This window comes from Heptranchias perlo, chromosome 14 (assembly GCF_035084215.1).
Source record: "Heptranchias perlo isolate sHepPer1 chromosome 14, sHepPer1.hap1, whole genome shotgun sequence".
Classification (NCBI taxonomy): domain Eukaryota; kingdom Metazoa; phylum Chordata; class Chondrichthyes; order Hexanchiformes; family Hexanchidae; genus Heptranchias; species Heptranchias perlo.
This window is the reverse complement of record NC_090338.1, coordinates 49,616,871-49,643,499: the sequence shown is the minus strand read 5'-3', so window position 1 is coordinate 49,643,499 and position 26,629 is coordinate 49,616,871. Positions and strand designations below refer to the sequence as shown.

The window sequence follows — 26,629 nt, the reverse complement described above, 5'->3', positions numbered from 1 at the left end:
CCGGGCCCTGTGGTATTCTTCTCCTGTGAACGTATCAGTAACTCAGCCAAAAGAGGAGGATGCAAAGAAGGGGAATGAGGAATTTCTTTTACCCCCCCTTTCTAACTTCCTCAAGGCAGTGTCACATGCTAGCGTACAGTTCTTTGTCAGCCACTGCACTCAGAGTCTTTGCCCGAGTGGCATTCTTCATGCATGGGCCCTGAGATTGATCGTCTTTGGGTTATTCAACTCTGGAAAGTACTGCAGCTGCACCCCATTTTGTCACCCAAACACATACTTCATCTAAGTGCGAGTCATTAGCTAGAGATCAGAAGTGGGAACTCCATTTGGTTTCTTTTTTCCTCTCTTTAGTTCAGGGTGTTGAGGCCACTTTATAATGCCTCCTCTGCCACTAAGAAGCGAGCAACAATCTAGACCTGGTTAATGTAGCCCACTACCATACCATACAGCATAATTCTCCATTGAGCCATTGGAGAGCATCTTTTCTTCACCTAGTAAAGTTCAGTCAACAGAGAGAACTGAATCCTGTAAAAAAAAAAAAATTTTTAGTAGCAAACAAGCTCTAAAACAAAAGGTGGCCTTCAGGAAATAAGTACCAGAATGGCTGCGTCAGAATACATAGAAGAATGACTGCCATGCAATGGACAGTAACCAGTTACATTAACTGGTACAAATCTAATGTAACACAGTACTATATGCCTTTGAATGCTCCATATAAAACAATTGTCCAATGTCAAATAAAAAGACAGACACATTTTAAAATTATTTGGGTAAATAACATTTCAAAACAAAAATTATAGATTACCTGAGAATGAAATCTTAGTTTTTCTTTCCCTAACCCTGTTGCCAGGCTGTATGACAGATGAATTGAGGTGTAAGGTGGCTTTATGGTGTATTTTTTTGGAGGCATGTAGATTTGTGCAGGATTGGAGCAGAAAAGTCAAATGTCACTGTCAATTAGGTAAATAAAAAATAGCAATTATACTGCATGACTGGTGTGAGTCTGTTGGTGTTGAATGTGAAATGCAGTTGGCAAGATCTGAACTATGTTGCAGGCTATGACTTGCATTCTGCACATCGAGAGAGAGCTCCTGGTTACGCACATGTATCGAGCTCCATTCCCACAGCAGCTATTTTTTTAAAGTTAGTAAAGTGGGCAGTGGCATCAGTTCTCTCAGTGGTGTTTGAAGTTAATATGAGGGCTGAAGATTATGAGCTAGTATTAGCTTTACTAGCAGCAGAGGGAAAGGGTGAAGAATGGGCATACCCATTAATACTGCTTAAAGTGGAGGCTGAAGAAAAGGAGCACTAGTGTAAGGTCTAGAACAGCAAGACTCATAGTATAGTCCAGGTTTAGAGTCATTTTATTTAGGCTAGAGTCACTCAGATAGTTCAGTGATAATGGTTCCATATTACACTTTGTCTGTGATGAGGTAAATCTTTGTGTCTTGCCTGCTCTCTGGAGGGATGCAGCGGGCACATGATCAGTACTCTATATGGGAGTGGAATAAACTAAAAGGTGAGAGGATAACAGTTATAGATTTTTACTTTAATCGTTGAATAAAAGTGCAATACAAAAATGATTCAAAGCAACATCATAAATGATAAACTAAGTGTGTAAACAATTCATTTACAATAGCCATTTCTTAACACTTTCACAATGAGAAATCATGAAGAGTTTTGAATATATTCACAGCCATTTAATTGGCCACTTTGGCTGGGAATGGGTTAATGATTTCTAGGGTTGCCAGTCTGCAGGTAATTATTTTACCTAATCTTGTCTTTTTATGGTTAATGCATTGTGTGTGATTTACTGGTGTTACCTGTAGCACTATGTAATTACATTGTGACCTTATTCCCACATGTTGCTGCACCTTCTTTAACCTACTCAGGATTTTTTTCTAAGAATCAAAGTCTACAAACACTTTTCTTTCTGCTTTGGAAGAAGGTAATCTGGAAAAAAAATGTAATAATTGAAAAATTCTCAACTAAATTATGTGTTTTCACCTGGTGATGGAAGTGCATTGCTGTAGGATCTCTTCTGTCTTTGTTTTCTTTCCTATTGCATGTACTGCTGGAAGTGGTAGAGTGACATTCTTTTGAACAAGACAGCTTTCGCTTTGAGTGGTTAAACATTGCAGAAGAATACAAAAATGTATCGACACAAACCATCATTTGAAAAAAATCTCTTCTTTCTGTCTGATCTCTTTTGATTTAGTAAAAAGTTGGCTGGAGATGTCACACAGAAATTTCAATCAAAGTATACATAATATAATAGATTTGGCAACCAGATCAGCCCTTGGTAAGATCAGCACTTGCAGTGTAGCTGTAATCCCCAATGTTGTGCAATAAGCTGGTGTTTGTGTAGTTTCCACTAGTTACAAGTTGGCTTCAGCACTACATTGCTCAGAAACCAATCAGTTAAATAACATTTGCCTTTTAAAAACTTCCTTGTAAAATGAGGGGGTGGCATTTCTGTGTCAGGTTTGCTTATGCCTGAAACATCTAGAGCAATGCCCAAGAGTCTGTAGTATCTAAGTTTAAAAGATTAAAGAATGGGAGTGAAATGAAGGCATCCTGCACTGATTTAATGTTTGAGATACCACTCCAATGAACTGGAGTAATCAGGAGACTGTTCTTTCCTGAAGTGTAAGCAATGTTAAGGTAAGTACCTCAGCAAGAGCAAATGCAACTAGACAGTCGAAGCGATAATTAGTTACTGCTATGATGTCACACTGGATCACTTAAACTTGCTCCTGGCCCAGCTTGGTTTACATTTCTGATTAGCAGGCAGATTTTTTTTGTTATTCCAGGTATTTGAATCTTCACCAGTTGAAGGTTTTTGTTTTGATCATTTTAACCTTGGCTCAACAATTCTCATGGTTTGGACCTTGTTTGGAGTTGCATAAATTGGGGTCAGTTCAGGGTGAATTGACCTCAAAATGCCAACTGTGGCAAGGTCAGTCCGTCCCATGAATAAATGTTTGTCTTTTATTTTGGTTGGAGAAGGAGAAGAGTCCAGAATCATTTTCATCATGACAACATTGCACACCAATGATACCACGATGTATTCCTATCCAGTTTACATCATCTTCCTGTGTATTATAAATGAAGAAAGGTTTTTGAAAGCATTTTGTTATGAAAGCACTGTCCCTTTTTTAAAAAAATAACAATTGATTTAAAAAAAAATGTTCTCTGGATGTGGGAAAAGCTGGTGAAGCTGCATTTCCTTCCCATTCCTAGTTACCCTGAGAAGGAGGTAGTGGACCTTCTCCTTGAACTGCTCTTCCTTATGTAAGGAATCTTACAACACCAGGTTATAGTCCAACAGTTTTATTTGAAAATCACATGCTTTTGGAGATTATCTCCTTCGTCAGGTGAGTGAGTGAATGAGAGGTTCTCAAATCGCATATCTTATATTAGGCTGGGAATCAAAGGTGTCGCTGGTGTTCAGACAGGTTAGCCACGGAAAACAGTATGTCCCAGTATACTGAATACACAAGGGTCAAATTACACAGAAAAGGAGAGAAAGAGACCCGAAAGGTAAAGAGAGAGAGAGAGAGAATGTCCAGTTATATTAAAAACAGATAACTTTTTTTTCCACTGGTGGGGTTACGTGTAGCGTGACATGAACCCAAGATCCCAGTTGAGGCCGTCCTCATGGGTGCGGAACTTAGCTATCAATTTCTGCTCGACGATTTTGCGTTGTTGTGTGTCTCGAAGGCCGCCTTGGAGAATGCTTACCTGAAGATCGGTGGCTGAATGTCCTTGACTGCTGAAGTGTTCCCCGACTGGAAGGGAACCCTCCTGTTTGGCGATTGTTGCGCGGTGTCCGTTCATCCGTTGTCGCAGTGTCTGCATGGTCTCGCCAATGTACCATGCTCCGGGGCATCCTTTCCTGCAACGTATGAGGTAGACAATGTTGGCCGAGTCACAGGAGTATGAACCATGTACCTGGTGGGTGGTGTCCTCTCGTGTGATGGTAGTATCTGTGTCGATGATCTGGCATGTCTTGCAGAGGTTGCCGTGGCAGGGTTGTGTGGTGTCGTGGACGCTGTTCTCCTGAAAGCTGGGTAATTTGCTGCGAACGATGGTCTGTTTGAGGTTGGGTGGCTGTTTGAAGGCGAGTAGTGGAGGTGTGGGGATGGCCTTAGCGAGGTGTTCGTCGTCATCGATAACATGTTGAAGGCTGCGGAGAACATGGTGTAGTTTCTCCACTCCGGGGAAGTACTGGACAACGAAGGTACTCTGTTGGTTGCGTCCCGTGTTTGTCTTCTGAGGAGGTCTATGCGATTCTTCGCTGTGGCCCGTCGGAACTGTCGATCGACAAGTCGAGCGTCATATCCCGTTCTTATGAGGGCGCCTTTCAGCGTCTGTAGGTGTCCACCGCGTTCCTCCTCGTCTGAGCAGATCCTGTGTATTCGCAGGGCCTGTCCATAGGGGATGGCCTCTTTGACGTGGTTAGGGTGGGAGCTGGAAAAGTGGAGCATCGTGTGGTTGTCCGTGGGCTTGCGGTAGAGTGAGGTGCTGAGGTGCCCGTCTTTGATGGAGATTTGTGTGTCCAAGAAAGAAACCGATTATGAGGAGTAGTCCATGGTGAGTTTGATGGTGGGATGGAACTTGTTGATGTTATCGTGTAGTCTCTTCAGTGATTCTTCGCCGTGGGTCCATAGGAAGAAAATGTCGTCGATGTATCTGGTGTATAGCGTTGGTTGGAGGTCCTGTGCAGTGAAGAAGTCGTGCTCGAACTTGTGCATGAAAATGTTGGTGTATTGGGGTGCGAATTTGGTCCCCATGGCTGCTCCGTGTGTTTGGGTAAAGAACTGGTTATCGAAGGTGAAGACATTGTGATCCAGGATGAACGGATGAGTTGTAGGATGGCGTCTGGAGATTGGCTGTTGGTGTTGAGTACTGAGGCTGTTGCAGCGATGCCGTCATCGTGGGGGATACTGGTGTAGAGTGCCGAGACGTCCATCGTGGTGAGAAGTGTTCCTGGTTCAACTGATCCGTGGGTGCTGAGTTTTTGTAGGAAGTCTGTAGTGTCGCGACAGAAGCTGGGGGTTCCCTGTACGATGGGTTTCAGGATGCCCTCGACGTATCCAGAGAGGTTCTCACACAGGGTTCCTTTGCCTGATACGATAGGACGTCTGGGTGTGTTGGCTTTGTGTACCTTTGGGAGGCAGTAGAAGTCTCCCACGCGGGGAGTACGTGGGATGAGAGCACGTAGGATGCTTTGAAGGTCTGGATCGAAGGTCTTGATCAGTTTGTTGAGCTGGTGGGTGTGTTCTTTGGTCGGATCTGCGGGTAACCGTCTGTAGTGTTCCTGGTTGTCCAGTTGTCGGTATGCTTCTTTGCAATAGTCCGTTCTGTTCTGTATGACGATGCTCCTCCTTTGTCCGCTGGTTTGATGACGATGTTGCGGTTGGTCTTGAGAGCGTCGATGGCGTTGCGTTGTGCTCTGGTGACATTCTGGACTGTCTTGAGTGCGGCTGATGAATCTGGCGTTGATGCATCTCCTGACAGCTTGAGCATACATGTCAAGTTTAGGGCAGCGACCCTCCGGAGGAGTCCAGTTTGACTCTTTCTTCTTCGATTGCTGTACCGCGGATCCCTCTGTCTGCTGTTCCAGATCGTTGATTGTCTCATTGGGTTCGCTGCTGAAATCTTTGGATTTGTGGAAGAATTCCCGGAGTCTCATTCTCCTGATGAATTCCTCTGTGTCCGCCGCGAGACCGATGGGGTCCATTTTGGTGGTGGGGCAGAAATTGAGCCCTCGGCTGAGAACTTTGATTTAGTCTGGTTGAAGGGTGTGGTCGGACAAATTGACGATATGCTTCCCTGTGGTTGTAACCGTGGTACCGGGGGAGGCTTGGTTGATGCTGGTGGTGATGCCGAGGTTCTCAAGCTTCCTGCTCTTGGTTTTCATGTAGGCAGCGTAGTTCCATTGCCTCGTCTGTTTGGCGGTGGTTTCCTTATGGTGATGATGCTCCCACATTGGTGTTAGGTTGGGAATTCCAGGATATTAACCCAGTAATGAGAAAGGAATGGCAATATATGTCCATGTCACGATGCTGTGTGACCTGTAGGGGAATTTGGAGACTTTTGAAGGTCAAAGGAAGATTGTGAGACTTTCTCTTGTTCAAGATAGTCATTATCTGGCACAAGTGTTACCTACCACTTGTCAACCCAAACCTGGATGTTGTGCAAGTCTTGCTGAAGGCTGGCATGAGTTGCTTCATTATCAGAGGAGTTGTGAATAGAACTGAATATTGTGGAATCACCAGCGAACAACCCCCACTCCTGAACTGAATATCAGTGAGCAGGTTATTGAGGAGCAGATATCACTTGATGGTTCTATTGATGACTCCTTCCATCACTTCACTCATGATTGGGAGTAGGTTGATAAGGCAGTAATTTGCAAGATTATATTTATCTTATTTTTAGTAGATAGGTTGCCCAGGTTTGTCCTTTCACATTGTTGGGTTGATACCAGTGTCATAGCTGTGCTTGGAACAGCTTGGTTAGGGGAGTGGCTAGCTCTGGTGCACAGGTCTTCAGTACTACAACTGGGATGTTATCAGGGTCAATAGCCTTTGCTGCGTTAAGCCTCTTTAGGTCACGTGGAATGGATCGAATTGGCTGGACACTGGCATCTGTAAGAGAGCAGGGTAGGATCACCCACGCAAAACTTTTGGCTGAAGACATTTGCAAACACTTCAGCCTTGTCTCTTGAAGTCCTGTGCTGGGCTCCACCATGGTTGAGGATGGGGATGCTTACGGATCCTCTTCCTCCTGTTAGTCGCCTGACTGTCCATTTAAACTAATTTGGCAGGGGGATGGGCACCAAAACCCGAATGAAACATTAGAAAGGAGAAACAAGGTGCACAAGGGACTGACAAAGACAACTAACATTAGAGTAAAGGATAGTTCAGAAATAGGAGGGATCAAACAGGAGCCAAATGCGAGGCAGTCTAAGGTGAGTTTGGAGTGCATGTGTGTAAATGCATGTAGTGTGGTAAATAAGGTTGGTGAGCTGCAGGCTCAAGTCGCCACATGTGACTATGATATAATGGCAATAACAGAGACCTGGATCAAAGAAGGAGAGGATTGGGTACTTAATAATCCTGGCTATAAGGTATTCAGGAAGGATAGAGAAGGAAAGAAAGGGGGGTGGGAGGTAGCAGTATTGATCAAACAAACTATTATAGCACTGGAAAGGGATGATGTAGTTTGGGATCAAAGACAGAATCTATTTGATTAGAATTAAGGAACAATAAGGTCATCTTAATTAAGGATCAACAAGGTCATCTATGTGTGGAACCACAAGAGATGGGTGAGATCCTGAATGAATATTTCACATCGGTATTTACGGTTGAGAAAGGCATGGATGTTAGGGAACTTGGGGAAATAATTCGTGATGTCTTGAGGAGTGTACATATTACAGAGAGGGAGGTGCTGGAAGTCTTAACGCGCATCAAGGTAGATAAATCTCCGGGACCTGATGAAATGTATCCCAGGACGTTATGGGAGGTTAGGGAGGAAATTGCGGGTCCCCTAGCAGAGATATTTGAATCATCACCCGCTACAGGTGAGGTGCCTGAAGATTGGAGGGTAGCAAATGTTGTGCCTTTGTTTAAGAAGGGCGGCAGGGAAAAGCCTGGGAACTACAGACCAGTGAGCCTGACATCTGTAGTGGGTAAGTTGTTAGAGGGTATTCTGAGGGACAGGATCTACAGGCATTTGGAGAGGCAGGGACTAATTAGGAACAGTCAGCATGGTTTTGTGAGAGGAAAATCATGTCTCACGAATTTGATTGAGTTTTTTGAAGGGGTAACCAAGAAGATAGATGAGGGCTGTGCAGTAGACGTGGTCTACATGGACTTCAGCAAAGCATTTGACAAGGTACCGCATGGTAGGTTGTTACATAAGGTTAAATCTCATGGGATCCAAGGTGAGGTAGCCAATTGGATACAAAATTGGCTTGACGACAGAAGACAGAGGGTGGTTGTAGAGGGTTGTTTTTCAAACTGGATGCCTGTGTCCAGCGGTGTGCCTCAGGGATCGGTGCTGGGTCCGCTGTTATTTGTTATTTATATTAATGATTTGGATGAGAATTTAGGAGGCATGGTTAGTAAGTTTGCAGATGACACCAAGATTGGTGGCATTGTGGACAGTGAAGAAGGTTATCTAGGATTGCAACGGGATCTTGATAAATTGGGCCAGTGGGCCGATGAATGGCAGATGGAGTTTAATTTAGATAAATGTGAGGTGATGCATTTTGGTAGATCGAATCGGGCCAGGACCTACTCCGTTAATGGTAGGGCGTTGGGGAGAGTTATAGAACAAAGAGATCTAGGAGTACAGGTTCATAGCTCCTTGAAAGTGGAGTCACAGGTGGATAGGGTGGTGAAGAAAGCATTCGGCATGCTTGGTTTCATTGGTCAGAACATTGAATGCAGGAGTTGGGATGTCTTGTTGAAGTTGTACAGGGCATTGGTGAGGCCACACTTGGAGTACTGTGTACAGTTCTGGTCACCCTATTATAGAAAGGATATTATTAAACTAGAAAGAGTGCAGAAAAGATTTACTAGGATGCTACCGGGACTTGATGGTATGACTTATAGGGAGAGGTTAGACAGACTGGGACTTTTTTTCCTGGAGAGTAGGAGGTTAAGGAGTGATCTTATAGAAGTCTATAAAATAATGAGGGACATAGATAAGGTAGTCAAAATCTTTTCCCAAAGGTAGGGGAGTCTATAACGAGGGGACATAGATTTAAGGTGAGAGGGGAGAGATACAAAAGGGTCCAGAGGGGCAATTTTTTCACTCAAAGGGTGGTGAGTGTCTGGAACGAGCTGCCAGAGGCAGTAGTAGAGGCGGGTACAATTTTGTCTTTTAAAAAGCATTTGGACAGTTACATGGGTAAGATGGGTATAGAGGGATATGGGCCAAGTGCAGGAAATTGGGACTAGCTTAGTGGTATAAACTGGGCGACATGGACATGTTGGGCCGAAGGGCCTGTTTCCATGTTGTAACTTCTATGATTCTATAATAGAGGAGCTATTACACTGCTGGGTATATACTATAGGCCACCTAAAGTGGAAAGAAGATGGAGGAGCAAATTTGCAGGCAAATTAAAGAAAGATGCAAGAATTATAGAGTAGTGATAATGGGGGACTTCAATTATCCCAATATAGACTGGGATAGTAACAGAATAATGGGCAAAGAGGGGGAGGAATTCCTGAAATGTATACAAGAGAATTTTCTGGTACGGGGGGTTGCTGAATTGGGCCGTATAGCGCCCATACCAAGATGGCGTCTTGGATGCACACGGATGTTTCCAGCATGACGTGTGCCAGACGTCATCTTGGTATAGGAGTTAGTGCAGGCGCAGATAGCTAACACTGGAATCATGTAAAGCAGGAGGAAAATGGCTTCAGTCAGTGTGCAATGCTGATTTAAAGTGATAGACAGCATTTTGGGACTTAACGCTCAACTCAACGCACAGTCTTAACCCCGACCATCTGAATGTGTCTGAGTGCCTGGAGGACCCCCCCACCAGCACTATTTAAAGGGACCATGCAGGATTTACAGGTTAGTGGCTGGATTATTGCTTCTGGCTGCCGAGACATTTGTAACTGTTTTTGGAGGTCTCCTTGACTTCAATACTAGGACTAGGGGACATAGCCTAATATTTAGAGCCAGGACGTTCAGGAGTGAAGTTAGGAAATGCTTCTATACGCAAAGGATGGGAGACGTTTAGAATGCTCTTCTGCAGACGGCAGTTGATGCTAGCTCACTTGTGAATGTTAAATCTGAGATTTATAGATTTCTGTTAACCAAGGGTATTAAGGGATATGGGGCTAAGGCGGGTATATGGAGTTAGGTCACAGGTCCACCATGATCTTATTGAATGGCAGAACAGGCTCGAGGGGCTAAATGCCACTGCCACTTACTGCCTCTTGATATGTGCCACTTTCTCCTGCAAGAAACTGGAACGTGTGTCTGGGTGATGTGTCTGTCATGGTTGAATAGCTGCCAGTGTGTTTGGCCTGTGAGTTGTGGGTGGGCGACTTGAAACAGTGGTAATGTGTAAGGGTGAGAGGAAGCATTGGATTGGCGGAATTGAGTACTGATTGAAAGAGGATGGGGGTGTAGTGCGTGGTGCAGTTGGTAGGAGACGCCACTTGATAGTTGACCTCACTCACCTTGACCACTCATGTCAAAGCATTGAACTTCTTCCTGCACTGCATCCATGTTCATGATGCTGTGCGCCTGGCATTGACTTTGTCCCCCTCTGCCTCCCACTGCCTTTTGAGTATATATCTGGAGGGCCTCTTGCCCCCCCACCCCCTGCGGATGGAGGATGTCACTCCTTCTGTCCACCTCTTGCACCCAAGGTCTCTAGTGCATCAGCAGAGAACCTTGGTGCTTGCACCACCGGCGCACCGTGGCTGCAGTGTGTACCATCCACAGGATGCACTGCAGCAACTCGCCAAGGCTTCTCCGACAGCACCTCGCAAACCCGCGACCTCTACCACCTAGAAGGACAAGAGCAGCAGGCACATGGGAACAACACCACCTGCACGTTCCCCTCCAAGTCACACACCATCCCGACTTGGAAATATATCACCGTTCCTTCATTGTCGCTGGGTCAAAATCCTGGAACTCCCTTCCTAACAGCACTGTGGGAGAACCGTCACCACACGGACTGCAGCGGTTCAAGAAGGCGGCTCACCACCACCTTCTCAAGGGCAATTAGGGATGGGCAATAAATGCTGGCCTCGCCAGTGACGCCCACATCCCGTGAACGAATAAAAAAAACAAACTCTCGCAGGCCTGGTACCAACTCAGATCGACAGATTGGTGAGGTCTGGCGTGCAGATTGGAGGATGTGGGATTTAGTGGTGCGCAACCTTTATTCAATATTTTAATATAATTCATCGGTGTGTAAACATTGGGATGGGACCTGCATCTGTGTTTTTCGTGTGCGATGCCTGATCTCCGTTCAGACTCCGTGCAGTCAGTAGACTGTTATTTTCATCAAATCACAGGTACCAGCTACCTAAAGAGATTTCTAAAAAAACATCCTCCCTTTAAGAGATTGAGCTCGCTCTGGTGGTGGAACGTGCAAATTTCATTGATTCCCTGTGCAAGGTCTGGAAAGGTACGCTGATTGCAGGTAAGTCCTCGAGTGGGTTAAAACTTGCGTCCTGCCTGCACAGGGGCCGTTGGGCGCGGGGTAACAGCACATCACGCTACCTACGCCCAAAAACAGCCTCTATCAAATTTTTCCCCTCGTGTGTTTCTAGCCCAAAAAGGAAGGAAGCAGTACTGGATCTAGTTCTGGGGAATGAAGTGGGGCAAGTGGAGCATGTTTCAGTGGGGGAGCATTTGGGGAACAGTGATCATATTATCATTAGGTTTAGAATAGTTATGGAAAAGGACAAGGAACAATCAAGCATAAAAATATTTAACTAGAGGAGGGCAAATTTCAGTGAGTTAAAAACTGATCTTGCCCTGGTGGATTCGAATCAAAAATTGGTAGGCAAAACAGTAATTGAACATTTGGAGGCCTTCAAGGAGGAGATGGTTCGGGTACAGAGTAGACACATTCCTGGGAGGAGGAAAGGAAGGACATCCAAAGCTAGAGCTCCCTGGATGACTAAAGATCATCCAGGGAGATGAAACAGAAAAAGAAGGCTTATGACAAATGTAAAGTTCATAATACAGTAGAGAACCAAGCTAAATACAGAAAGTACAGAGGAGATCGAAAAAAGGAAATAAGAGGGGCAAAGAGAGAGTATGAGAATAGATTAGCGGCTAACATAAAAGGGAACCCTAAAGTCTTGTATAAACATAAATAGTAAAAGTGTCGTCAAAGGAAGGGTGGGACTGATTAGGGACTAAAAGGGAAATCTTCTTTGGAGGCAGAGGGTATGGCTAAGGTACTAAATATTTCTCATCCGTCTTCACTATAGAAGAGAATGCTGCCATTGAAGCAGCAAAGGAGGAGGCAGCAGTGATATTGGATAGGATAAAAATAGATAAAGAAAAGGTAATTAAAAGGTTGACAGTACTCAAAGTAGGAAAGTCACTGGGTGCAGATGGGATGCATTCTATTTTTCTGAGAGAGGTAAGGGTAGAAATTGCAGAGGCTCGGGCCACAATCTTCCAATCCTCCTTTAGAAATGGGGACGGTGCCAGAGGACTGGAGGATTGCAAATGTTCCACCCCTGTTCAAAAAAGGGGAGGGATAAACCAGGCAATTACAGGCCAGTCAGCCTAACGTCAGTGGTGGGGAAACATTTAGAGATAATAATCTAGGACAAAATTAATTGGCACTTGGAAAAGTATGGGCTGATTGGATTTGTTAAAGGAAAATCATGTTTGGCTAACTTGATTGAGTTCTATGATGAAGTAACAGAGAGGATTGATGAGGGTAGTGTGGTTGATGTTCTGTATATGGACTTTCAAAAGTTACATCGAAACTACAGCACAGAAACAGACCATTCGGCCCAACTGGTCTATGCCGGCATTTATGCTCCACACGAGCCTCCTCTCTCCCTACTTCATCTAACCCTATCAGCATACCCTTCTATTCCTTTCTCCCTCGTGCTTATCTAGTTTTCCCCTTAAATGCATCTATGCTATTTGCCCTCAACCACTCCTTGTGGTGGCGCATTCCACATTCTTACGACTCTTTGAGTAAAGAGGTTTCTCCTGAATTCCCTATTGGATTTATTAGCAACTATTTTATATTAATGTCCTCTAGTTTTGGACTTACCCCACAAGTGGAAACATTTTCTTTAGATCTACCCAATCAAACCCTTTCATTATCTTAAAGACCTCTATCAGGTCACCCCTCAGCCTTTTCTTTTCTAGAGAAAAGAGCCCCAGCCTGTTCAACCTTTCCTGATAAGTATATCCTCTCAGTCCTGGTATTGTCCTTGTGAATCTTTTTTGCATCCTTTCCAATGCATCTATATCCTTTCTATAATATGGAGACCAGAACTGTGCACAGTATTCCAAGTGTGGTCTAACCAAGGTTTTATACAAGTTTAACATAACTTCTCTGCTTTTCAGTTTTAGCCCTCTAGAAACGAACCCCAGTGCTTGATTTGCCTTTTTTTTTGGCCTTATTAACCTGCGTCACTACCTTTAGTGATTTGTGTATCTGTACCCCTTGATTCCTTTGCTCCTCTACCCCATTCAGACTCTTATTATTCAAGCAGTATGTAGCCTCCTTTTCCTTCCTATCAAAATGCACCACCTCACACTTATCTATATTGAAATTAATTTGCCAATTATATGCCCATTCTGCAAGTTTATTAATGTCCTCTTGCATTTTGACGCATTCTTCCTTTGATATTAACCACACCTCCCAATTTGGTGTCGTCTGCAAATTTTGAAATTGTACTTCCGATTCCCAGATCCAAATCATTAGTTAAATTGTGAACAACCATGGTCCCAGCACCGATCCATGTGGAACACCACTTCGCACCTTTTGCCAGTCTAAGTACGTACCCTTAATCCCTACTCTCTGTTTTGTAGCCAACTTGCTATCCATTCTGCTACGGGTCCTCTGACTCCATATGCTCTGACCTTAGTCATGAGTTTACAATGCGGCACCTTATCGAAGGCCTTTTGAAAATCCAAATATATTACATCTACTGCATTACTCTTGTCTACACTTTCTGTTACTTCTTCAAAGAATTCAATAAGGCTGGTCAAGCATGACCTTCCCTTCTGAAATGGATGCTGACTATTCTTTATTATATTTTTGTTCTCTGGATGTTTTTCTATTACATCTTTGAATAAAGATTCCATTATCTTTCCTACCACTAGCATTAAGCTGACTGGTCTATAGTTCCCTGGATTTGTTCTATCTCCCTTTTTAAATATAGGAATAACAATAGCTGTTTGCCAGTCCTCTGGCACTATTCCCGTTTGTAATGAATTTTTATATATATATGTAATAGTGCCTCTGCTATCTCCTCCCTAACTTCTTTTAATATGCACTGATGCAATCCATCCAGTCCAGGGGTTTTATCCTTTCTAATTTGATTAGTTTAGAAATTATCTCCCCCTTTCTATCTTAAATGTTTTTATGTATTTTTTGATCTCTCCTTCTAATGTCATATCCACCTTGTTAGTCTCCCTGGTAAATACTGAGGCAAAGTAACTATTCAATATTTCCTGTGAGTTTATCTTGTGCTTCCCTTAGTGGCCCTATCCTTATTCTGATTTTTCTTTTGTTATTTGTGTTGATAAATGCTTTGCTGTTTCTTTTTATATGCCTTGATATTTAATTTGTAGTTCCTCTTTGATTTCCTAATTTTTTTTTACTTCTTTCTTACCCTCTTCATATTCCCTTTTGTCATCCTCTCCTTTATTGTCTATGTAGTTAGAGTTTGCCTTTTCCTTTAGTTTCAACTTTACCCTTATCTCTTTATTCATCCATGGTGTTTCATTATTGGCTAGTTTGTTCTTGCTTTTTAGAGGAATACATTTCTCCTGCACTCTATTGATCATCATTTTAAATATTTTCCACTGCTGTTCTATCTCTTTGTCATTTTTTTTCCAGTTTACCTTCCCTATTTCCATTCTCATGGCCTCAAAATTAGCTTTTTTCAATCTATTACTTTGGTCTTTGTCTTACTTATGTCTTTCTGAATCATTATTTTAAACCTTATTAAGTTATGATTACTATTGCCTAGATGTTCCCCTACACTTACTTCTCTTATCTGCTGTGGTTCATTTCCCATTACTAGATGCAGCAGTGATTCCTCTCGTTGGGCTTCTCACATACTGGATATGAAAAGAGTTCTGCACATACTGTTTAAAAACTTCATTCCCCTTTCTCTTCCTCTTGTCGTTGAAATTTGCCATGATTATTATTCAATGCCTTTTACTCATTTCATCAATTTTGTCTACATAGTTCATCCTCCACTTCCCTTCCACTGTTAGGTGGTCTGTAGAATATGCCTATTAACATGATCGATCCCTTCTTATCCTTTGTCTCAATCCATATGGATTCTGTTTCTTTCTTAATGATACTTAAATCCCTTTTTTTTATTGACATTAAGTTGTCTCTAATTAGTACAGCTATCCCACCTCTTCCCCCCCCCCCCCCGCTTTGTCCTTCCCTATCCTTTCTAAATGCGTTATATCCTGCAATATTTAACTGCCAGTCCTGTTCCTTACGTAGCCATGTTTCAGTAATCCCTATCACATCTGGGAGAAAGAAACTAAACAAATTAAATTTAAAAAAAAATGCAATGAAGTGAAAACACTAAATGCACATACCTTTTGAAACCTGCTCCGATGTCTCCCACTCCAATGCCCCCCTCTTCCCCCCCCCCCCCCCCCGGTCTTCTAGCCCAGCGCTCGATGACGTCTGGCTCTCTCTTTTTACCCGCCCCCTCCCGCGTTGCAACTACTGATGGCAGCCAGCCTTTCAATCAAGTTAGCTGCCGGGTGCGAAACCTGGAGAGGACGTTAACCACCGTCAACCAATGTGCGATCGCATTGGAAACGGTAAGTTTGCCACGCGCCCAATTGCCCCCCCCGCTGCCAACTCACTTCCCCGCTAATATCGGGGCCTAGATGTTTTGAATATTTAGGGGAAAAATCCAAGTTTTGGGAAACTCCAATATACAGCTATGATGTATAAGACTTTTCAGTTACATCCATCTTCTCAGACTGGACCCTGAAAAACAGTTGTAGAGTTAAGGTTCAGAAATATGGTCAAGTGGATTGCGACGTGTGCTAACACCACACTTAGCAGAACAGGGAGTTTTTATTGCACAATATAGTTTTAAAAAAAATACAAGTAGAAATGAGAAAATATAAGTGGCGACCTTTCACTTTCAAGTTGTTTGTTATCTAAGTGCAATAAAACATTAGAAACTTATTGCAATGCTATGTAACTGATTAAAATATAGAATCACATTCTGTAATCTACTCTTGTAGTTAATTTTTGCACTGAGTGCAATAAACAGAGGGAGGTTATGTAGGTATGGAAATACATTGACATGTGCAATTAGCTTTTGAGGAGTCAGTCCTTATCTTTGATTTTGCAAATATGTTTCTGAAATGCTAAGGTTAACAATTTTCTTCTAGCTTAACACTTACCATGTAAAACAGACGTTGAATATTGCATCCCATTTATGGTTATAGATCAAAGCAGCTGTCTATATAAGTTCTTGCGACGTTCCCAAACAGATACGTTGCAATATTCGAAGGTGCTGGAGTTGTATAAAGTGCTGCCTTTTATCCATGAACTAATAGTTGAAATTTATTCTGAGAAATTTGTTTTCATGAAAAGGGAAAAGGCCCTTTACCCTAAGAAACCTGTCCCTTTTTGATAAATTTCACTGGATCATCAGAACAGTAAAATTCACCTATCCCACCTCAGTGGCCTCAGTCCCAGACATTCCACAGGGATAATAAACAACCTGTTGTCAACCAGAGCACCAGCTGGAACGATTTATGGAGTTAGTCATCTCCAAACAAACAGGCTATGTCCATTCTCGTCCCACAGTGGAGAGTAATCCTTACAGGAAAAAGATTCCCAAATAGTTATTTTTAGGCTCGCATATGAAGAATGACATTTGGGTGAGGTAATGGAGAGCAGCCTTTGACTTTGGAACCGTACCTCAACAAGAGTCAGTGCCTCCAAGGTGATGGGAGAAAATTGAAGGAGGAATTCTTTTTTAAAAAGCCGGGCTTTTATTCTACCTTCAAGCTTCTGCTGATGCCTTGTTCATCCAGCCATTAGGGAGTGCATGACAATGATGTGGTTGACTCTCTTCCTACATCCCTGTTACAGTTGATCCAGCTAAAATGAAGAACTTGCTATATGTGGAATTACGGACGCAAAACACACACACCCGATTTGTATTTTCACTGTTCTCTCAGTGACCCATCTCTTCAGTGCAGGCTGTATGCAGTTTCTGTTATAAGTATCTTTTAATTCTGACTCATTTTATCTTTTTGCAGGGAAACAGTCACCTTTTGTATCTATTAACTCTTCGGGTTACTGGTCCGATCTGCAGAGGCAGTCTGTTGAATCAGACACAGAATCTACACATGGAGATAAAATGGCAATAGGTAACAATGCACAGGAAAACTTGTACACAAATTACATTGAATGATTGCTGGATGCATTTCTGTCCTTCTAAATATCATCATAAATGTACAAGTTAATTTAAGAATATTGGATACCTTTGTAATCAATTTGAATTGGTGACCCAAGATCTATTGACAACCTTTGAAAATTCTTTACATTTTCAAGATATATTTCCACTGAAACTAAAGGAGGATGTGCTGGCTGCTATGGCTTAGGCCAGTGCAGCACAATGAATGCCTAGCCCTAGAAATGAAGCAAAGGTGCTAGTTTAAATCAAATTACTCATATCACTGAGTTCAAAGCATTGTTAAAGTAAATTCCTGATCTAATTACATCATTTTAAAATTCTGACAGCTGATTACTTTGTTATTAAGTTCCAGTATTAGAACTTGTAAATTATGAATTGATACTAAATATTATTAAGGTTTAAAACCTTTGAATATTATTGGTCTAATTTTAAAAATCAACCCATATAATTTTAATAACTAATATGACACTGGTGAAAATTGAGAACATTTACCATTTAGGTCAGGGTGCAGAGTTTATTTTTCGGCTGTTATTTCACTGACCAAGTTTGAAGTTTTGTCACAATTATGACGTAATCGTATATTTTATCCAAATGTTATTCAGAAAATTGTAAAGGTCAGTGTCCTTAAGGAGACATTTTGTTCAGTCCTCAAAATGTTGTTATGGAAGGAAGAGTCTATGAAAAATGTAGTAGCTAAATATAAACATAAAACTTCAGGCTCAGATCATGCCTGTAAATATTTGTAGTGTATGAAATAAATGGTAAAGTAATATATTTTCACAAATTAATGTTAAACACTGTTTTAGGTAAATGGGACCATCAGTCTGAATCACAGTCATTGGAGCTGGACACAGGCTGTGAAGAACATCCCCTGGGATCAACTGAGGAACCAGGATTCCCTAAAGGTACTATAAGCTGTACACGAAACAGATACTTATATAACACAGCTCAATGTTTTTCACAGACTGCTAGTGTCCCCAATGTTATCGTAGTATGCTGCAGAATTGTGCCATTCAGAGAGGCTTAGCAGTAGAAGAGGAGGAGGCTCAATGTAGCCAAGGGCAGAGCAAGATATTCATGATTAGCCAGAAGATACCCCTGTTGAAACACCATTGCAGATAGCAAGAGTCATATAGCAGGTTGTCGTAGATGAGACCTTCAGGCAGCTATGAAAGCAGTGAATACCAGTGTAATGACTCTCTACATTCGATCTTCCATCATGTTCAAGCCAGGCAAGAAACCCTGTTGTGGATTGGAGCCCAAGGCCTTCATTTGAAGCAGTTTGAGTATTCACAAGATACCCAATCACTGGGGGCTCAGTTGTAGGTGCCCCTGAAGTTGCCACATGCTCCAAGTTGAACTGTAGTTCTGTTAAATGGTCATGCATGAGTCCACAGGTAGAAACATAGGAACAGAAGTAGGCCATTTAGCCCTCAAACCTGTTCCACCATTCAATTAGATCATGACTGATCTGAACTCCATTTTCCTGCCTTTGATCCGTATCCCTTGATACCCTTACCCAACAAAAATCTATTAATCTGAGTTTTGAAAATTTCAAGTGACCCAGCATCCACAGCCTTTTGTGTGAATTCGCATTGTGTTGTAACACACTATTTAAACCTAACTCAAGCCCAAAATATTTTCCATGTAAAGAAAATGCTCAAAACCCCCCAAAAATGACAGCCAGTTTGTTCTGACAGCAGAGAGTATTGTTCAGATGTTAGAAGTTTAAAGAGCACATAAAAAGTGAGAGCCAAGTGTCTAACTTACATCCCAGCTTCTGTCAATGCATCATGTAGGTAGGATGTAATGTATGTTTGTTTATGAACTCACCTTTCAAATTGTCATTCAAATTTCAAATTGTTCCAGTTTGAAGTGACAGCATCCTGCTGCAGTATGAGCATGCATGTGAAGCTTTGAAAGAATAGGTTTTGTGGGGCTTAGCATACAACTTCAGTTATGGTTTAACAGGGAGAGAGGAAACTCTTTGTTGCAAGCATAATTTGCCCATCTACTTGGTCTTTTGAAATACTGGCAAGCCTCACTGTGGCAGACTTCCTGAGGCTATTTACCCCTTTTCTCACCTTTTGCCACATCCTTTAACTGTTTTAGACATGGCATTTATTCTGTCTGCCATATCTGCCTTTAGTTCTTCTGTGAGGAGTGTTTATTTGGGTCCCAAACAGGCCAAAAATTCTTTGCTCAACTTCTTACCAGAAGTAATTCCAAAACAGCATCTGAAAATGGAGATCCTCTGTGTTGTTGGTCAGCCCTAGTCTGTTGAGGAATACTCAAGCAGTCCCTTTAACTAACTGTTGCAGCTTTAATGGCTGCAGCTGCATACGATTTCTCTCAAGCTCAGACCAACAGACTTAATTAGATGGAAGCTTATTGTTAATACATAATGAGGCCAAACTTAGCGCTAAGCATGGTATGATTAAGCTAAGTGCACTTTTAATTAGTTGGTGGGAATTCGATGAATACTTGTATCAGCACTTAATGGTGAGAGATTTCTTTCTTTGTAATGAATTAATATGTTGCAAGTTCTCTTCAACCTACATGTTCAAGGGCCTCTAATCAGTGTAAGTGAATTGTCAACAATAAAGTGCACTCTCACCGCCAGCTGGAGTAATCGGATTGCTGTACAGCCTGAAATGGGAAAAAGAATTACAGCAGAACCAAAAGTAAAGAGCACTTATTAGTTGCATACATCCAAAAAATCTTAAAAATTGTGCTTAGTTTTTAAGCTTTGTGTTACCATAAATCTCTAAGTTGAAATTGATGTACTTCATCAGTATAACTTGTAGTTGTATCACAGAGAGGAACAAAAGTGCAGTGTTGGGGAAAGTCATGTAACACTGGATTGATTTCCTTTCTGTGTTTTTTTTTCCAGATGTGACATTGACATACTGTGTTACCAGACAAAAATCTGGCGTTCTCGACCATGAGCTTCAGGAGATTGCAAGAAGGAAGCTGTGCATTCTAGAGGGTGAAAACAAGGACGTTGTAGCTCTTTTTAATGTAAGACACTTACCTGTATGTGAAATGTACTTCAATGGCTTTGAGATTAAGGGGATATGTTAATACTTGCATTAAAAATGGACAACAGGGCTGTGGTGGAGAGTTGCAAAGCAGTGTCAGATGCTTCTTCACAGGGGGGAGGGAGAGTTGTCCAGGGAAGATGTTGTCTGCCAGTTGTGGCATGGGAGCAGGTTGCTCTCCATATCTCGACTACAGGTGGTCCACGGTATAGTGGACTGGACAGACAATGGAGGCATTCAAGTAATACAAAATTTTTGCCTTTTCTTGAATATAAGAAATACAAACTACAATTAAGTAGCCTTAGATGAATCCATGTGAATGAAAGACGTTGCATTTATATAACACCATATCACATTTTCAAGTTGTCCCAAAATGCTTTATGCCAAAAGATTACTTATAAAGTGCAGTCACTGTTATTATGTAGACAAATACGGCTGCAAGAAATCCACCCCTAGACCCTTCTGTCCTTACTATCATCCCATTTTCAACCTCCCTTTCCTTTTCAATATTCTTGAATATTTTATTACTTCCCAGGTCCATGCCTACATCTCTTGCAACTTGTTGTTTGCATCCCGCCAACCAGATTTCTGCCTCTCCCAAAGCATCAAATGGCCCTAACCAAAGGCATGAAAAACATTACCTGTGACTGTTACCGTGCTGCATTATCCCTCCTCGTCTTCCTCAACCTCTCTGCTGCCTTTAGCATGGTCAGCCACAGCATCTTCCTCAGCCCAGCTCTGTGGGACTGCCCTTGCTCTTATTATCCAATCATAGCCAGAGCATCTCCAGCAATGGCTTCTCTTCCCACCATGCACCATCACCTCTTGAATCTCCCATTATCCATTCTTGGCCTCCTCCTATTCCTCATCTACATAATGCCCCTCGATGACCTCACCCACATGTACGCTGATAGGAGCATAGGAACAGGAGTAGGCCATTTGGCCCCTCGAGCCTGTTCCATCATTCAATGAAATCATGGCTGATCTGTGATCTAACGCCATATACCTGCCTTAGCCCCATATCCCTTAATACCTTTGGTTTACAAAAATCTATCAATCTCAGATTTAAAATTAACAATTCAGCTAGCTTCAACTGCTGTTTGCGGAGAAGTGTTCCAAACTTCTACCACCTTTTGAGTGTAGAAATGTTTCCTAACTTTACTCCTGAAAGTCCTGGCTCTAATTTTTAGGCTATGTGCCCTAGTCCTAGACTCCCCAACCAGCGGAAATAATTTCTCTCTATCTACCCTATCAGTTCCCTCTCTCTATTTACCCTAATATCTTGACAACTTCAATCAAATCACCCCTTAATCTTCTAAATTACAGGGATTACGACCCTAGTTTGGGTAACGTCTCCTCATAATTTAACCCCTGAAGTCCAGGGATCATTCTAGTAAATCTACGTTGCACTCCCTCCAAGGCCAATATATCCTTCCTAAGGTGCGGTGCCCAGAACTGAACACAGTACTCCAGGTGTAGTCTAACCAGGGCTTTGTATAGCTGTAGCATAACTTCTACCCCATTGTATTCTAGTCCTCTAGATATAAAGGCCATCATTCCATTAGCCTTTTTGATTATTTTCTGTACCTGTCCATGACATTTTAATGATCTATGTACATGGACCCATCTTTGGACCTCCACTGTTTTGAGCTTTTCACCATTTAGAAAATACTCTGATCTATCCTTTTTTAGGTCCAAAGTGGATGACCTCACACTTGCCTACATTGAAATCCAGTTGCCACAGTTTTGCCCATTCACTTAATCTATTAATATCTCGCTGTAATTTTTGCTTCCATCTACACTGTTCACAATGATGCCTCTCTGTGTGTCATCGGCAAACTTGAATATGTGGGTCTCTATCCTATCATCTAAGTTGTTAATAAATACAGTTTATGGAGTGAATAGTTGAGGCCCCAACACAGATCCCTGTAGGACACCATTAGTCACACCCTGCAAATTTGAGTACCTGCCCATTATCCCTACTCTCTGTCTCCTGCCGCTCAGCCAATTTCCGAACCAGGTTAATAATTTGCCTTCAATTCCATGAGCTTCAACTTTAGCTAACAGTCTCTTATGAGGGAATTTATCCAATGACTTCTGGAAGTCCATATAAACAACATCCATAGAGATTCCCCTGTCCACTACTTTAGTCACATCTTCAAAAAATTCAATCAGGTTTTTCAGGCATGATCTGCCCTTTACAAATCCATGCTGGCTCTCTCTGATCAGTTGAAAATTTAAGGTGTTCAGCCACTGTATCCTTAATTATAGACTCTAGTAATTTCCCAAGAACAGACATTAGGCTAACTGGTCTAAATTTCCTTGGTTTCCCTCTCTCACCTTTCTTAAATAGCGGCGTGACATGTGCAATTTTCCAATCTAAAGGAATGATTCCTGAATTGAGAGAACTTTAGAAGATTATAGTTAGGGTATCTGCAATGTTCTCAGCTACTTCCTTTAAAATCCTAGGATGGAAACCACCCGGACCTAGAAACATAGAAAATAGGAGCAGGAGTAGGCCATTCGGCCCGTTTGAGCCTGCTCCGCCATTCAATATGATCATGGCTTATCCTCTATCTCAATACCATATTCCCGCTCGCTCCCCATACCCCTTGATGCCTTCTGGGTCTAGAAATCTATCTACCTCCTTCTTAAATATATTTAGTGACTTGGCCTCCACAGCCTTCTGTGGTAGGGAATTCCACAGGTTCACCACCCTCTGAGTGAAGAAATTTCTCCTCATCTCAGTCCTAAATGTCCTACCCCGTATCCTGAGACTGTGACCCCTTGTTCCAGACCCCCCAGCCAGTGGAAACATCCACCCTGCATCCAGTCTCTCTAGCCCTGTCAAAATTTTATACATTTCAATGAGATCCCCTCTCATTCTTCCAAAACTCTAGTGAATACAGGCCAAGTCGACCCAATCACTCCTCATACGACAGTCCTGCCATCCCAGGAATCAGTCTGGTGAACCTTCGTTGCACTCCCTCTATGGCAAGTATATCCTTTCTTAGGTAAGGAGACCAAACCTGCACACAATACTCCAGGTGTGGTCTCACCAAGGCCCTATATAACTGCAGTAAAACATCCTTGCTCCTGTACTCAAATCCTCTTACAATGAAGGCCAACATACCATTTGCCTTCCTAACTGCTTGCTGCACCTGCATGTTTGCTTTCAGTGACTGGTGTACAAGGACACCCAGGTCCCTTTGTACATCAACATTTCCCAATCTATCACCATTTAAATAATACTCTACCTTTCTGTTTTTCCTTCCGAAGTGATAACTTCACATTTATCCATGTTATACTGCATCTGCTATGTATTTGCCCAGTCACTCAACTTGCCTAAATTGCCTTGAAGCCTCTTTGAATCCTTCTCACAACTCACAATCCCACCTAGTTTTGTGTCTTCAACAAACTTGGAAATATTACATTTGGTTCCCTCATCCAAATCATTGATGTAGATTGTGAATAACTGGGGCCCAAGCACTGATCCTTGCGATACTCCTCTCGTCACTGCCTGCCACCCCGAAAAAGATCCATTTATTCCTACTCTCTGGTTCCTGTCTGTTAACCAATTCTCAATCCATGCCAGTATTTTACCCCCAATCCCATGTGCTTTAATTTTGCACACTAACCTCTGATGTGGGACTTTCTCAAAGGCCTTTGATTCTCCCTTATCTATTCTACCAGTTACATCCTCAAAAAACTCCAGTAGGTTTGTCAAACACGATTTCCCTTTCATAAATCCATGTTGACTTTGTCTAATCCCATTGATATTTTCGAAGTGTCCTGTTATCACATCCTTTTATAATAGACTCTAGCATTTTCCCTACTACTGATGTTAGGTCCTGGTGATTTGCCACACTTTAGTGCCATTATTTTCTTCATTACTATTAATTTGTTTACATTAGTTGTGGTGAGTCCCAGTCCCTGATTCAAAATTGATTTCTTTGTGGTGTCCGGCATGCTATCCTCTTCCTCTACTGTAAATACTGACGCAAAGTAATTATTTAACATGTCTGCCATTTCCTTATTTTTGTTTACAATGTCACCATTATCAGTTTTTAGGGGGTCCACATTGCTCTTGACCAACTTCTTTTTTCCTACTATAATTATAAAAATTTTTGTGTTGATTTTGATATCCCTTGCAAGTTTCTTTTCATACTCTCTTTTTGTAGCTCTTACTATCTGTTTTGTCACCCTTTGCTGTTCTTTGTATCTTTCCCAGTCACCATGATACGAGCTATTTTCTGCATTCTTGTATGCTTTTTCTTTTAGTTTGATATTGTTCCTTACCTCTTTTGTTATCCATGGCTGTTTTTTTGGCAAGTAGAGCTCTTGCCCCTGTGGGGTATAAACTGGTTCTGTAACACATTAAATTATTTTTTGAACACCTCCCACTGACCTTCTGTCGTTTTATCCATTAACAGATTTGCCCAGTTTACTGTGGGCTGTCTCTCTCGTCCTGTTGAAGTCGGCCTTAACTAAATTTAGAATCTTAGTAGCTGTTACAGGATTCTCCCTTTCAAAGACAACGTTGAACTCGATCATATTATGGTCTCTTTTAGGTAAATGTTCACGCACCGTTAGGCTGTTAACTAAATCTGGCTCATTACTTGATCATATTGTGATGACAGTCAGCTCTACCTCTCCATCACATTTCTTGACCCCTCCATTGTGTCTATGTTGTCAGACTGCTTGTCAGACATCCAGTCTAGGTAGAGTCGCAATTTCCTCCAGCAAGTTGTTTTGAAGACTAAAGCCATCAACTTTGGCCTCTGCCCTAAATTCTATAGCGTGCCACCAACTCTATCCCCCTTCCACCTGTCTCAGGTGGAATCAGAATGTTCAAAGCCTTGGCATTCTGCTTGACCCTTAACTGAGCTTTCGACCCCAAATCCTCACCATCATAAAGAGCACCTACTTCCACCTTCGTAATTTCACACACCTCTGCCCTGCCCTCAGCCCATTCGCTGCTGAAACACGCATCAAAGCCTTTATCACCTCCAGACTTGATTACTCCAGTGCTCTCCCAGTTGGCTTCCCATCCTTCAACCTTCTTAAACTTTAGCTCAAGAAAAACTCTGTCCTTAACCTAGTCCATATCAAGTCCCACTTGCCCACATCCCCTGTCCTCGCTGGCCTATGGTGGCTCCTGTTTCCCAGTGTTTCAAACTTAAATTTCTGATCCTAGTGTTTAAATCCCTCCATGGCCTCACCCCTCCTTACCCATGTAACCTCCTCCAGCAGCACTAACCACCGCACCCCTAAATTCTCCAATCCTCTGACTCTGGCCTCTTAAGTATCCACTCCTCCATCCATCCCACCATTGGGGGCTGTGCCTTCAGCAGCCTTAGCATCACACTCTGAAATTCCCCCTCTGAACCTATCTACCTCCCCACCACCCTTTCTTCCTTAGAACCCAAGCTGTTGATCACCTCTCCTAATGTCTCCTCCTTTGCTTCATCATTTGTTTTTTTTTTACATTTCTGTAAAGTGTTATAGAAAATGTTTCTATATGAAAGGCACTATATAAATGTAAATAGTTGCTGTTTGTCAAAACAATGGTTGTGACAACTATGATTTAAAATATATAAAACTCATTTATTAAAATAGTTTCTGATATCAGAGAATACACTTGTTAATGGGTTGGCACAGTTCTTGGTACAGGCAAGGACACCATGTTATTGCCACGATGGCTGTGGTAGAAAATTCAAACTGTAGCAGTCTATACCACAACAGCAATGTGAACTTTTGTGATCTGACTTTCAGAACTTTACCTCACTTTTCATTTAAAAAAAATACTCACCTGGAATTTCTATGGAGTTGTCCCAATATTGTAATGTCAGCAGAACCTCCGGAGAAATGGCATAAATGACCAGAAATGGCCACTGACGATATGATGGGAGATCGGAAGAACCTCGCAGATATTCTTCCCCATTATCTTAAAGTAATTTGTAATGTTTGAGTTCAATGATGATGATGCATCTAGTGCTCATGTAATAGATTGCATCATCCAATATCTGCTGTGTACAAACATGACCATTTGTCTTGTCAGGTGTTTTACTATGGAAATACTGCCTCCTTAATCCATCTCCTAGGGAAAAATATAGAATTGCAGAGCTTGAAATGAAGAAATGTCCCCTACTTCCTCCTGACTTTTAAATTCCACTTTTTTGACATTTGAATTTTGCAGGAATTGTCATCAAGACTGGTTTCCATTCAGGCAGAAAAGGACCTCTTTGTTCTCACCTTTAAAACTGTCGAGGAAATCTGGAAATTTTCAACTTATCTTTCCCTAGGTATGGAGATTAATTATTTTAGTTGAGGAAAAAAATATATAACTTTAACAACATTTATTGATTATCAGACTATCCAACCCAAAGGGGAGAAAATTGGCAGTGGGGTGGGTGGGGGGGGAGC

The 26,629-nt window shown here is 42.1% G+C and overlaps 1 protein-coding gene across 2 annotated transcripts in view; it reads left to right on the top strand.

Annotated features, from left to right (window-relative positions):
* Positions 1–17,022: 17,022 nt before the first annotated feature.
* sh3tc2 (SH3 domain and tetratricopeptide repeats 2) overlaps positions 17,023–26,629 on the top strand; it is a 75,825-nt gene continuing 66,218 nt past the window's right edge. For both annotated transcript variants that reach the window (XM_067996418.1, XM_067996417.1), the window contains exons 1-4: positions 17,023–17,115; positions 17,969–18,067; positions 20,056–20,183; positions 26,403–26,508. In XM_067996418.1, coding sequence (XP_067852519.1) covers positions 17,106–17,115; positions 17,969–18,067; positions 20,056–20,183; positions 26,403–26,508 — 343 coding nt within the window. In that variant the 5' untranslated portion in view covers positions 17,023–17,105. The remainder of the gene's footprint in view (positions 17,116–17,968; positions 18,068–20,055; positions 20,184–26,402; positions 26,509–26,629) is intronic.